Source organism: Bubalus bubalis, chromosome 9 (genome assembly GCF_019923935.1).
Source record: "Bubalus bubalis isolate 160015118507 breed Murrah chromosome 9, NDDB_SH_1, whole genome shotgun sequence".
In the NCBI taxonomy this organism is placed as follows: domain Eukaryota; kingdom Metazoa; phylum Chordata; class Mammalia; order Artiodactyla; family Bovidae; genus Bubalus; species Bubalus bubalis.
Genome location: NC_059165.1, coordinates 90761707 through 90775219, shown reverse-complemented (window position 1 = coordinate 90775219; position 13513 = coordinate 90761707). Strand labels below are relative to the sequence as shown.

General features: G+C 59.2%; 1 protein-coding gene across 4 annotated transcripts in view; it reads right to left on the bottom strand.

Annotated features, from left to right (window-relative positions):
- Positions 1-841: 841 nt before the first annotated feature.
- The window catches only part of NFIC (nuclear factor I C), a 63579-nt gene continuing 50907 nt past the window's right edge, over positions 842-13513 (bottom strand). The window contains exons 7-11 of one of the 4 annotated variants that reach the window (XM_025293164.3): positions 12522-12647; positions 10387-10571; positions 9679-9826; positions 7677-7762; positions 3322-3474 (exon numbers count right to left, since the gene is read on the bottom strand). In XM_025293164.3, the coding sequence (XP_025148949.1) occupies positions 3457-3474; positions 7677-7762; positions 9679-9826; positions 10387-10571; positions 12522-12647 (563 nt within the window). In that variant the 3' untranslated portion in view covers positions 3322-3456. Of the gene's footprint in view, positions 3475-7676; positions 7763-9678; positions 9827-10386; positions 10572-12521; positions 12648-13513 lie in introns of all 4 variants that reach the window. The other 3 variants (XM_044947920.2, XM_025293165.3, XM_025293166.3) reach the window with 3 other exon arrangements.

Here is a 13513-nt window from a genome sequence, read left to right as displayed (position 1 = left end):
AAGAAAGAGAGAAAGAAAAAGAAGGCAGAAAGGAAAACAAGAGAAAATAAAACCGAAGAAAAGACAACAGCAATGGCTGGCCCCTTGGACGGGGCCTGTGACACGGTGCCCCCCGGCCATCCCTGCCCCTGGCCCCAACCCCCCGGCCGGGCCTCCATGGCTGAGCTAGACCTTAACAGGTACAGACAGACAAATATTGCATATATCGGGTTTGGTTTTGTCTTTTTGTTTGTTTCACACCAGACCCCCTCTGCAGTCACAGCTGGAAGACATAGTAGAACCGGGGGGGAGGGTTGGCAGGAGGGTCCTTCCTGCCACCCCAAGGCCAGTCTATGGGGATGGGTCCTTTGGCAAGAAGGAGGGGGCTGCAGAGGGGTAGTGACACAGCGATGCAACCCTGAGCCAGGGGGATGCCAGCCTGTGGGAGAGGTGGCGGGGGGAGTCTGGCTGTCGGCAGGGTGGCCGCCCCAGGGTTGGGGGGTGAGAATGCGTAGGTGCATGCGTGGCGTCTGCGGGGGGCTGGCCTGTGGCCCAGTGAGGGGAGAAACCCTTGCCTGGGGCCAGGGCACACCCCTGAGGTCTGTCCGCTGCTGTGGGCAGGGGATGCGAAATGACCCCTCTGGAGCCCGAGGATGGGGCCGGGGGGGTTGCAGAGCACCAGGGGGCACCCCCAATGCAGCAGGAGATAGGGAGACAAGAGCCCAGGGCAGGCTGGGGGCAGGGCAAACTGTGGGGTGATTGTTGCGTGCATTGCTTTGTTTTTTTTAAGCAATGTGATTTTTAAGCGTGTGATTTTTTTTTTAATTCTTAATTTTTTTTTTTACAAATAGAAATACATCCCTTTTCAATTTTTACTTTTTATTTCATGTCATTGTTTTGTCATTTTTTCTTTTAAACTACACGAGCAGTGCATGCAGCTATCTGTGTGCGCTGATATTGTTTAAAGGTAATACTTATTCTTGGAAGGCAAGGCACATCATGTGATAGAAAATTTCGTGCAAATTAGGAAACATGGAATTTTTTTAAGGGTTTTTTTTTTCTGTATCTTTTTTTTGTTTTCTTTTAAAGAGAAGGAGGGTGGTGGTGAAGGGCTGGAGTCGGGGGTGGCGTAGGGAGGGAGATAGAGCCAGTATCAATTGCCATGCAGTTTCAGCCGCCGCGAGCTGAAGTCAGGAGCCAGGTCACAGAAATCCTCGACTAAGCACCATGCAAAGTTAGGAAGCTGGGGGCTGCCGGGTGCCCCTTCCCCTTCCCTGCCTACCCGCACCCTCAGGTTCCCGGCTGACAAGCTTCCGGATACCCCAACTGCACGACCCACCCCTCCTGCCCTCCCCCAGAGCGGCCCATGCTTTGGTCCCCAACAGCCACCTGCTGGAGGGGCCCTGGGGACAGACGGACGGACCAAGGGTTCTCGAACCCCTCCGGACAGTGGGAGTGCGGCTGGTGGGGAAGGGTCTTGTGTGTGGGGGGTGTCTTTCTCTTTATGATCCAGTGGGTTCACCAAGCCCCTTGGGCTGGTTTGGGAGGAAAGTCCGGTGTCTGGGGAGGTGGGAGGAGGCTGGCCAGGCCCGGGGCACGAGGGGTTTACCAGGAGAGGGAGGGGTGGGTCAGGCTAGGAGCAGTGGGCAGAGGCCCTCCCAGGGCCATGGCTTTGGCCTAGGCCGGGGATGGGGGTCGGCATTCCCCAGCGCCAGGCATGGAGACCAGTTGGGATTCAGACAGATGGCCAGAAGGGGTCTTTGTGTTTGGGCCTGGAGACCCCAGAACACCTAACACCCTTTCCCAGGCCCCCCTTCCCAAGATGGCCATCCCGGGGAGGAGGCATGGATGGGGCCGGGGAGCTGGGGTAAAGGGGCACCCCATGTCCCCAGGTTTAGTGTTTTTGGAGCGGCTCAACGGAAAATGTTTAGCAGATGGGAGGCCCCCCTACATGGCAGCAGGGAGCCCCAAGGCGCCGACTTGCCCGCCCCCAGCCGGAGCCCCCGGCCCTGTTCTGGACCACAGGTGGCCTGGCCCCTCTCCTTCTGGCCACCCAGCGGGCGACGCCTCCTGGCTGTGCCCCACTTCGGCAGGGATGGGGGATGAAAGTGCAAACCGTGGTCCCCCTTTGGGCCGGGAGGCACCAGGGAGGGGCTGTCGCTCCAGGATGTAAGGCACTGGCAGAGGAGACGTGGGGGCAGAGGGGGCACACCAGCTTCTCGAGACCCCAGGCCCCATACCCCAGCGGGGCAGGACACTGGGAGGAGGCCCAGCTCTGCCCCTTGGGCCTGCTGGGGGCAGGGGTTCCATCTCTCTAGCTCTGATGGGGTCATAGCAATGAGGGGTCAGCGACTGGAAGGGGTCAGGTTGTGGGAGAGGAGGGAGGGGGGAGGCCCACGGCCACTCTCGTCCCAGCTGGACACAGGGGAGGGGGGCGGGCGGTGGAAATCAGGCACTTAAACCACTCGCTCTCACCTCCCACCTCCACGGGCTAAGTGAGGGGGGTCCTCCCCAGTTCAAGGGTTGGGTGGATAGAGAGACCAGAGCAGCCCCCAGGCCTCTCCGCTCCACCGCCCCCAGCCCCTTCCTTGGAAAAGTGCATTTCTTACAGTGTGTGCAACGTGGGGCCCTCCCAGGGTGGGGATGGGGGTGTGGAGCCAGTGGGAGGGGGGCTGGGGTGCGCTGGGGTGGCCTCCTATGCCTGGGGTGGGGCTGGGGGTCATTTGCATAGAGACGGCTCCCAAACCCGGCAGGTGCGGAGGGGCTTCACGCAAAAGAGCAGGTAGAGGTCCACGCCTGCCGGGCGTGCCTTCGCCGAGCATCCGCCACGTGCTAGTGCCCTGGCCTTGCCGGGGTCTCCCTGCCACCCTCTTCTGGCCCCGTCGCCCCCTGCCCACCCAGCCGCCTCCGCTGCCTGCTGCTGGGGTCCCTGCCAGCCCCCCAGGGCCAGCCTCCCCAGCCTGGCAAACACTGTCCTGGAGGTGGCGGTGGGCGCGCGGGTGGAGCGGAGGCCTCACTGGGTGCCCTGCCCCGTGGGCCTGGCGCGGGCTCCAGGCTGCGCTCACCTGGTCCTGGGAGGAGGCGGGCGTGGCTGGGCCTCCCTGACCGGCAGCAGCAGCAGCGAGAGGAGATGAATAACTTAGGACGATCCCGAGCGTCCGGTCCGTCCGGCCGTGGTGTCCCGAGAGTCCGAAGCGTTGTCATCTTTACCGTCTATCTTCTTGGTTGGGTGGGTTTATCTTTATGTATTGTAATTTTTTCCCCCGTTTGTCTTTTTTTTTTTTCCGTTTTTTTTTTTTCTTTTTTTCCTCCTGTGTTTATGTGTCTGTGTGATTTTGTCTTTCGGCCGGGCTGGGAGTCGGCGGCGGGGCGTTCTTGCTTGCTGTAGCTTTCCACCGAAAACGTGGGCCGGGGGCCGACCATGCGGCCCCCTGGGATTCCTGGGACGAAGGAGCAGGGCTTGGGAAGAAATCTTTCTTATCCCAGATACCAGGACTGGGCAGCCAGAGGGGGACAGAGAGAGAGAGAGAGAGAGAGAGAGAGAGAGAGAGAGAGAGAGACGGGGGTCAGGCTCTGTGGGCCACAGCCTATACCCACTGCGGCCCCCTCGACCCCTGGAACCTATGACCTCTGTCCCAGACTTGTGTAACCTGCTAGGTGACCCTGGGCGAGTGATTGGGCCCCTAAACAGGGCTGCTGGATAAAACTCAGGAAGTTCAGTTACACCTGAATCCTAGATAAGCCTTTTAGTATAAGTATATCCCATGCAACTTTTGGGATATACTTGTGCTTTAAAAAATTTTTTTTCTTTTTAAATTCTTTATCTGGAACTGCAATCTACCTGAACTCTGTAGCTTTGTTTGCTAAATCTGGCAACCCCACCTCCAACCCTGAGTATAAAATGCAGGAGGGGATACTCCCCCTTGTCAGAGGAGGGCCACTGGTGAATCTTTACAGACAGGCACCATGTTCAGGCACTGTGACCTGGGTTGTTTGTTTCTTTTTTACTTTTAACATTTTTGCATTTAATGGTTCCCCTAGAACCCTCATGAAAGAGGGACTACTGCCCCCCGACCCCGTTTTGCAGTGAAGAAGACAGGGGCTCAGAGAGGTAAAGTAACTTGCCTAAGTCCACCAGCGTTTGAGGGAAGAAGACAGAATTTGAACTAGGGCCTGAGAAGCTACTTGCTTGTCCCCCTGCCTGGGGCTGACCCCTTAGCCTGGCCATTGAGGGGGTCATGACTTCCACTTTACAGAGGAGAAGACCGAGGCTTGGGGTCAGGCAGTCAGGTCTATAGGGACAGCTCTGGCCTGGGTCCCCACAGGGAAGCTGCTGTACAGACCCTTCCCCTGGAAATACATCCAATCCACCTGGGGAGTGGGACTGGGGTAGGGACCCCCCTGCCCCATCCCACTGAGGTCACAGCAGCGCTGTGCCCCCACCCCTGCTGTAAACTAGTCACACTCCCTCCAACCGGGCGATCAATCCCACCAGGCCGCCTGTAGCCGCTGGGCCATTCCATCGAACTGGCGCCGTGGCTCCCAGCCCCCCACCTCCAGCCAAGTTCAAGTTCATCTTGGCCATTACCTCATGTCTGGTTTCCGTTGGCAACCAGACAGATTCTGGGCGTGACCCTCCCCTGTGGTGGCCGGCCTCCCCAGGCCCTTCCTCCCTGCCTCCTCCCCTCCTAAGCTCTCTGCCCTCCCGACTCTGGCCCCCGTAATGGTGGGAGGGGGGAAGGCACCCTCAACTCAACATCCTCTCCCATCAGCTGAGGGGGAGACTGAGGCCGCATGGTGCCAACAGTGAGGTCTGGGCTCTGTCACCCCCTGGCCTGGCTGGAGCCCTCAGTGTGGCTCTGGGCACACGGCTTAACCACTCAGGCCCTCTGCTCATCTGCTGACCAGGTGTGATGGGCAGAGAAGGATTGGGGGAAAATGCTAGGCCAGGCGGACCCACCCCTTCACACAGGGAAGCGGGGGAGGTGTCAGACCCCACAGAACCCTACTCTGGAGGACAAAGTGATGGCTGGCTCAGGGCTGCGGGGGAGGGGTAGGATGGTGAGAGATGGGGGTGGGGAGATGAAGAAGGTAGGCAATTGATCAGGGAGAGATCAATTGCCATTGATTAGAGGACGGGCGCTGATTGGGGTCAGAGAATATTGATCAGGGGGCCAGGCAATGATGAGGGTGAGGGCAGGAGATGGAAGTGGGAAGGGGAGAAGCCAATGCAGGCTGGGAGGTGGGGCGGAGGTGGGGGGCCGCGTGCAGAGGAGAGCCAACCCGCCAGGAACAAGGAAGGCGGAGGAAGTGCTGACTGCGCCAAAGAGGAGGCCTCTCCGCTCTGAGCCTTTAGCACAGGGGCTCCGAGAGGGGGGAATGGGTCTCGCGGTTCCTTCCTCCCCTTCCCTCCCTTTGGGGTCTGCCAGGGTTGGGGGACCCCTTAAAGGTCCAGGGACCCAAGGTCCTGCCTACACAATTCTGGCAGGGTCCTCCATCCAACACCTTTGCTGCCCCCTGACACCAGCCCCACAAAGTTCTTTCTGGCTGCCAGCCCTGGCTGTGCAGACCCCGCCTCCCTCTAACCTCTTCCATGGCTCCCCTGGGCCCCCAGGCCAAGCCCACGTTTCAGGTCTGCCAGCTATGCTCAGGCTGCTTCCCCATTATTTCCAGCCCTTGGCAGCGCTGAGCCCCCTGCCTGGACATCCTTATCCTCTGTCAGACGCCAGGCTCCAACCTCTCCCCTCCCAGGCAGGGGCCCAGATGCCCCCTCCCCCAGGGTCCTCCACAGTCCCAGTCCCACCCTCTCTGGTCCCCTGGCAGGGCCTGCTCACCAAGCAGGGGGTGACCATAGGCACAGAGAAACAAAGGTTCCCCCTACCTGCCTGCCTTGATTTCCCTCCCTTCCCAGGCCGTCCACTTGGGGTGGTCCCCTCTCCCCCCATGCAGAGGCTGATGATAGGGGAGGTGACACCATGGATGGGGGAGACCGGGGCAGGGTGAAGAGGGCAGCCCACACCCGCCCGTTGCTTTTATTAGCTTTGGTTTCGGAAGCAATTAGGACATGCCCAGCCTCCAGTGGGGAGGGCTGTCAGGTGAGAGTGGAAGAGGAAGATTCTGGCTCCCTGAGCACTCTGGGGGCAGGGGTGTCCACACTGGGATAGAACTCAAAACCCAATTGAAAGGGGGGTGGCCTGGGGCTGCGCCAGCTCAGTGGGTGACCCTGACCAAGCAATCCCTCTGTCTGGATCCTGGCCAGGGCTCAGTGAGGTGGGACACTTAATGTTTTGGGTATGCGAGGGGTGGCCCTGGCCTTTCCATGCCCTTTTTGGATCAAACTGGTACCCTGATGCTCCAGAACCTTCAAGGACTCCCCAGGAGGTACCCAAGGCTGGAAGAAGAGACTGAGGTTCAGAGTGGGTGAAGGAGAGCTGGGCACAAGCCCTCATCTCCTGATCCCAGGACCCCCAGCTAAAGTCTGTGAAGGGAGGGAGGGGGACTGCCAGGTCCCCCCAACTCTGGACCTCCTGAGCTGCCAGCAGCAGCCGGGGCAGGTCAAATGGTCCCCAGGGGGCCAGGCTGTGGCGGAAGGTTCCTTGGGCCTCCCCAGAGTGGCCAATTCTGATCTCAGCGGAGAAGGGGGACGTGGCTACCTGTCCACCTCGCCCTCACCCCTGCCCCCTGGCCATGGACTCTGTTGCAAGAGATCACTCTCTCATGGTGGCTTGAGGATCCAAACGTGACCCCTGGGGACCCTGCAAATCCCCATGCTCTATGGTTACTGGGGAGCCCCAGGACGTTTCTCTGTGCATCTGGGACTCAGAGGGGCTGCAGCAGCTGTTTTACATCCCGTGATCCCCTCCTCAACATGCACCAACCAGGGAGCAGGGCTCAGGGGTACAGCCACCACCATCGAACACCAGCTGCCAGCACCTTCCTGGCCTGCACACGACACGGATACAGATGCCAGACCAAAGGTGGGAGTTGGGGACACACAGGGAGGGGCTGAGGCCACCTCCTGCCTCGAGAGATGCTGGGAGCCACGGGTCTCAGTTCCAGACACATTGAGGCTTGGCCCCGCAGTGCTGTGCAGCCTCAGGCAACTCACTCCTCCTCTCTGAGCCTCCTTGTCTTGTCCTCAGCCAGCCTTGGTCCCCCCAACCTGGTGCACACTCAGTGGCAGTGATGCCAACCCCACCTCTGCTGTCTCCCTCCCACCTCGCGGGCTGGAGCCTGGGGTGGGGGCCTGCATGCTCTACCAGGAGGCCCCACCCCCCTGCCGTGGGCTGCCTTGGTTTCCCCAGCTTCCTCTGGCATCCTGGGATCCCTTGCCACCCCTTGCCTCCCTCTGGCCGGCGTGGGAGGGGATGAAGGTTGGGGGTCTGAAAGCTTGGGCTGATGCAGTATGTGATCCTGGGCAAAGCCCCTCTCCTCTGTGAGCCTCAGTCTTCCCATCTGTACAAATAGGACTGGGGCAGTGACAAGCCCAGCCCCACATCCCCTGGCGGGATTTGGGGCTTTACCACATCCCCCGCTATGGGCTCAAGGCCCTGGAAGGACCTGGCAGGTGGGTCCTCCAGCCACGCTCAACAGCTGCCATGCCAGGGGTACAGCTGGGGGAAGGCTCCCTGCACGCCCGGCCGGCCCCTCTGCCCTGCCCCTCCCACCCCCCCGCCAGCCGGCCTCTTGGCCCCTACCTGTGCCTGATAAATGCCCGCTGGATCCCTTGGTCCTAATCCCACAAAGGAACGGTTTGCAGGGGACGTGCCGGGCGTAGAGTAGGCTGCGAGGAGGAGAGAGACCGAGAGCCCGTTAGCGCGGGGGCGGCGCGGGAGCACCAGAGAGGGTGGCCGCTGCTCAGGGTCAGACAGCCAGGCCTGCGCGCCCAGCACCTGGCACCTCTGAGCTGGCCGCCCTCCCCCGGACGGTCCGGGCACCCCGAAAAGCCCACAGGCTCAGGCCCCAGGGGTCGCGCAGGCAGGTGTCTGCCAGGAGGGAAGGTGCGGGATGAAAGATTCATAATCCAGAAACCGCCTGTGAATTATTCAGAGTTCCAGTGCCTGGTCCATCCTGCTCCCGTGGCCTGCCTCCCGCCGTGCGGGGTGCCATGAATTATTGAGGGCATTTTATTTATTAATTTCCCGCCTGGAGAGGGCTCGGGGAAGGCTGGGTGCACACACGCAGCATCTTTATATTTTAATCTCACTGATCACGCTTTGTGGGTGAGGCAATGATTCGAAATCCAGGCTGGGGTGCGGGGAAGGGGGTGGCGGGAGTGTCCCCATGTGGTCTCCACTGGAGCAAGGTAAGTGGAAGGCAGTGAGGCTTGGGGAGCTTGCGAGGGGAAAGCAGGCTGGACCTGCAGTAGAGAAGTTGGTACAAGGCAAAAGAGAAGAAATCCACGTTCACTCCCCGTCTATTAAGTGTCTACTGTATACCACGCAGTGGGCAGCATTCCAGGGTTAACTCAGTGGCCTCAACACAGCAGACAAAACTCTTCTGCCCATTCACAGATGAGGAAGTAGGGCGAGAAGGTGATGACCAGCCCCCCATGCCAACTCTGTGCCCTGCGCCTGCCTCCTGCTAAGTGTTCTCCCTGATCTGTTTCACTGACTCGCTCTGCACCGCCCCTGGTGACTGTCCCATTTTGCGGCTGAGAAAACTGAGGCTCAGAGAGGGGAGGACAGTTGCCCAAGGTCACACAGGGAAGGAGCTTCAGGGGTGGGATTGGAGCCCAGTGTTCCAGTGCTGCGTCTTGGTGTTTGGTGAAAGATGTCTACATGTGAGGCTGCCCCCGGGTCTTGGGAGGCAGTGGATACTGGGGAAGAAACACTAGGGGTGGGGGTGCTGTGTGTGGGGAGGGGGGCCAACAGGGCCCAGAGGGAGGGCTGGCCCCTCCTGCTGGGGGTGAGAAAGCTCATTTGGGGAGTGAGGGAGAGAGAGAGACATTAAAAAAGATGGGGTTCAGGGAGAGGCTGGGGGCAGAGCCATGGCTGATGGGGATACCTGGACCAGGGTAGGGGCGTCCACTGGGGGCTGGTGAGCTGTAATCTCTCCAGCCACATCCCGAAAGTGGAAAGCTCGGGAAGGTTAGGAGACCCAGACAGGGCCTCCCACTAGGCTACCACCTAGACCTACATCTAGAGGGCAGAAAGTTTTAGAAGGCAGGGCAGCCACCCCTGGCCTCCTGGGGACAGATGGGCAAGCGGGGACTGTCCCGCCTGAAGGTGTGGCCCAGTCTGGCAGCTAGGAACAGAGCCCGCTGTGGCCAGTTTTCCCTGACAATCCAGGGGAAATCTGGAAATTTTACGTGAAATGTCCTGACTTTAAAACAGCAACCATCATAACAGAGTCCCCTTTTTCACAGACAGAAGGCACCTGGGGGCCGGGTCTGGCCCTCCCGCCTCCAGTTTGAGATCTTCCCTTACTGCTTGTTGTACAGAGGAGGGTTTGGAGCCTGGGTATGGGAGTGGGGGTGGGGTGGCACACGGCGGGCCCCAGGCCACTCAGCCAGCGGAGGCAGACCCCAGACTCGCCCCCAACCATCTCCTCAGGCTGCCTTGGCCCTGCGTGGACCAGGCCTCCGTCTGGGGACCCACCAAACTCGCCGGCACGCACCGGGTGGGCCTAAGCCCCCAACCCCAGCAGCGGGGCCGGGGAGGGGAGGGGCCCCTGGGGGACGCCTTCCTGGGTGCTTACAGGGCGAGGTCGGCGACGAGCTTCCTCCCTCGGAGGTGGGTTTGGTGGCAGGGGGGAGCGCCAGCCGCGGCAGCCCGGGGGGCGGGGGTGCCAGCATCTGAGCAGAAAGGCAGTGACTGGACATTTTGAGCTGGCCACTTCCATTTAACTGGGGGGAACAGAGAGACAGGTGGTTAAGGCGGCGGGTGCCCCCTCCGCCTCGGGCTGCTGTCCACCCTGGGGCTGTGGATGGGCCTGGCCGGGACGAGTTTGGTGGGTACCCGGGGCTCGCCTGGCCCCGCAGGCCTCCAGCATCCTGGGATGGCTGTATCATCGCCACCTCCTCAAGCCACTTCACGCCCACTTTCTCCTAATCAGGATCAGCACCACCAGACCGCATGGGCGGCCTGGACACATCTCCCCGCGTTTGCCACAAGTACCCCTTCATCCATCACCTCGCCCACAGTCCCCAGGTCCAAAAGCCTCCGAACATCAAAGCTTTGGTGGACGTTTGGCCAAAGCCAGCCTGAGCTCAGCAGTAATCATGTCTGATTTCGGGGTCATCCACTCCGACATTTGAAACAGACTTAAGTTCCCACTGGTCTGACTCCAGGAGCTGCGGACCCAGGTGTTTGCAAAACAGAAGCTGCCCAGTTGGAGGAAGGGCCGCCTGACACTCATAAACGATGCCCAGGGGTCCCTGGGGTGGTCGCACCGCCCCACACTCACCGGTCCAGGCTGCTGACTGGCTGGGTCACAGGCCAGCGAGACGAGATCTTTGAGCGGGTCCTGGGGGTTGAGGTGAGGCGGGTAGCGGATGGCCGTGTGCGGGAAGTAGGTAGAGGCCGTCTGGGGCAGGATGGAGGTGGTGGGGAAGTGCAGGGCTGAGGACGGGTGAGGGCTTCGGGCGATCCCTGTAGAGATTGCGGGGTGGGCAGTGGTCATCAGGGGCTCCCACTGGGCTGCCCTGTCTCAGAGTCACCATGTTTATGCAAGTGGGTTACGCCTACATCTCCACCATGAGCGCATGGGGGCCTGGAACCACCCCTTTTACAATTTTTATTCATTTTTTAAAATTTACTATTGTTATTTTGCCATGCTGCGTAGCTAATGGGATCTTAGTTCCCTGACCAGGGATTGAGCCCAGGCCTCGGCAGTGAAAGTGTGGAGTCCGAACCACTGGACCACCAGGAAATTCCACCGGCCCTTTTGTTAAACAGAGGACGACTGTGACTCTCAGAGGGACCGTCCCCTGTTCTAGCCACACAGCAGGCAGGTGGCAGACCCGGGGGTCTGAGCCCACACTGACTGGCCCCACAGCCCGCACCTTGACCCAGGGCTCAGCTAGCTCTTTCCATAAATGGAAGGTGGGCCCATTTTTTTAAAAAATTGAGATATCATTTGCATACTATAAAATACACCCTGTTAAAGTGTACATTCACTTTCTTTCTTAGCGCCTTCACGGAGCTGTGCAACCATCACTATAATCTTTTAGAATATTCTCATATCCACCAAAAGAAGCCCTGTTCCCATTAGCAACACTCCTATTCCCTCCCCAGCCTGACCACCAGGAACCCAGTCTCCGTGTCTGCGGATCGGCCTGCCCCGCACGTGTCCCGTCAGTGGAGTCACACCCTGTGTGTCCTGTGCCTGCCTCTCTCACTGAGCATCGTGTCCACAGGGTCCGTCCAACTGGTAGCAAGTGTCAGGGCTTCACCCCTTTTCATTGCTCAGTAACAGTCCAGTGTGGCATTTGCTTTTTTTTTTTTCTTGTTCTAAATAATTCAGTGACACTTTTAATTCCAGAACATCTTCTTTCCCCACAAAAGAAGCCCTGTATCTATTAGTGGTCACTCTCCTTTATTCTCTCTCTCTCTGGCCAGACAGTAAATATTTTTGGCTTTCCAGGCCATAGGGCTTCTGATAGGGCTACTCAACTCTGCCCTTGTCACCTGAAAGCTGCCACAGATGATGTGTACACGGATGGGTGTGGCCCTGTGCCAATAAAACTTTATTTACAAGAATAGGTGGCAGTTGGGGGCCCTGCTTTGCTGGGTCCCAGTCTAAATTGCTGTGCTATCTTGACTTTTGCCTCTGTCCTGTATACATATCTGCCTTTGTATGGCACGAAATCATTATTATCACAACCAAGGGACAACAGATGACATTCAGGTTCCTGTTTAATAGATTTAACTCATTTGGTTCTACAGACGGCCTTGGGTGGGGGACATTTAGGAGCCCTGATGGACGGGTGACTGGCTTAGCTCAAGCCCCATGGTGGCTAGAGTCCTGTCTCTGCTGCTCTGAGTGTGATGCTGCCCATGTGGGTGGCCAGGAGCGCCCATATTCCTGTGTGGCCTTCTTTTTTTTAAACTTAAAAAAAAATTTTTTTTACTCTTTTTGCCACACCAAGCATGTGGGATTTTAGTTCCCCAACTAGGGATCAACACATGCCCTCTGCAGTGGAAGCACAGAGTCGTAACCGCTGGACCGCCAGGGAAGTCCGTGTGTGACACACCGTGTGTCCCGTGTGTCTGCCTCTTTTTGTGGCGGTCCAACCCCAGGATCTGTCCATGGGTCACTTGGACAGATGTGACCCATGACAGGTCATATGTCATACTATATGGGGATCAGGTTGGGAGGTGAGCCCCCGGCTGCACCTCTTGGTACAAAAGGGGAAACTGAGGCCTCCAAAGAGTCAGGCCTGGGTGCTCTCTGCCACAGCACCTGCAGGCTTTCTTGCCTGGATGGGAGGCTACAGCAATAGGACTTGTGGTCAGACAACTGGTGGGACTTCCCTGGCTGCGAGGGGCCTGTTGAGAAGGCCCAGCCACCCCTCCGCTCCCGGGGCCCGCAGTGCTCACCACTGTGCACGGCGATGACGGGCCGGTGGTGCTGGGTGAAGCTGGAGAGGCGAGGTGAGTCCTGGGGAGATGGGCTGTTGAAAGGAGACTTGTCCATCTCTGTTTTCTTCACTGGGGATGAGATGCCTGTGAGGAGAGCCAGACAGTCAAGGGCCTGCAGGCAGGGTCTCTCCACTCCTAGGACCCTTGGGCCTCCCCGTGGAGCCTCTGCTCATCCTTCCACCAGCCACTTGTGGGCGAGAGGATGGGAACCCATTGCAGAGAGGGCAAACTGAGGTTCAGAGCAGGGCAGGGGGCCACCCAGGGTCATGTGGCCCACGGGGATGAGGGGTCTAATGCCCCATGGGCCCCTGGATGACAGAGCCTGGCCCGCATATTCTCTTCTTCCAGACGTGGGTGAGCTCAGGGCTGCCCTCACCCCCTGGGGAACGCCAGAGTCCTGGAGAAGGCAGCAGGGTGGGCAGAGGGGAAGGTCTGGCCCAAAGTCCGAGTGGCTCTGTGCTTGTGCCCCCGGCATCCTTCCTGGGGGTGCAGAACCTTCCCTGTGGGGTCATAGTGGCTATTAAATGAGATACGACAGGTAAAGTCGTCAGAGCAGGATCCAGCACAAACCCATGCACTGGAATCACCTGCTTCCATTCCTCTGCAGATGGGGGTCTCACTACCTACCCTGAATGCCCTGGGGGAACCCAGAAGGTCTCCAGCTCAGCCTCAGTGAATGAAACAATGGGATAAAGTAAGTGGGCCCTGTTTCTGTGGTCTCCTGCCCATCGTTCTGTGAGCGGACGCCTGCATGTGTCCTAGCGCTGTCCCATCTGGGACACCTGGTGCACCCTCTTCCCTGAGGCATCTCCTCAGACGGCGCTTCTGGTTGCTGCACTGGCACCGCCGGGGGTGGGGGCGGGGCGTGAGCCCGATCCAAGTGTCAGGCCCATTAAAGGCATTCAGGCCAGACCCCTGCCCTTGATGGCTCTGGGTGTGCACCTGCTGTG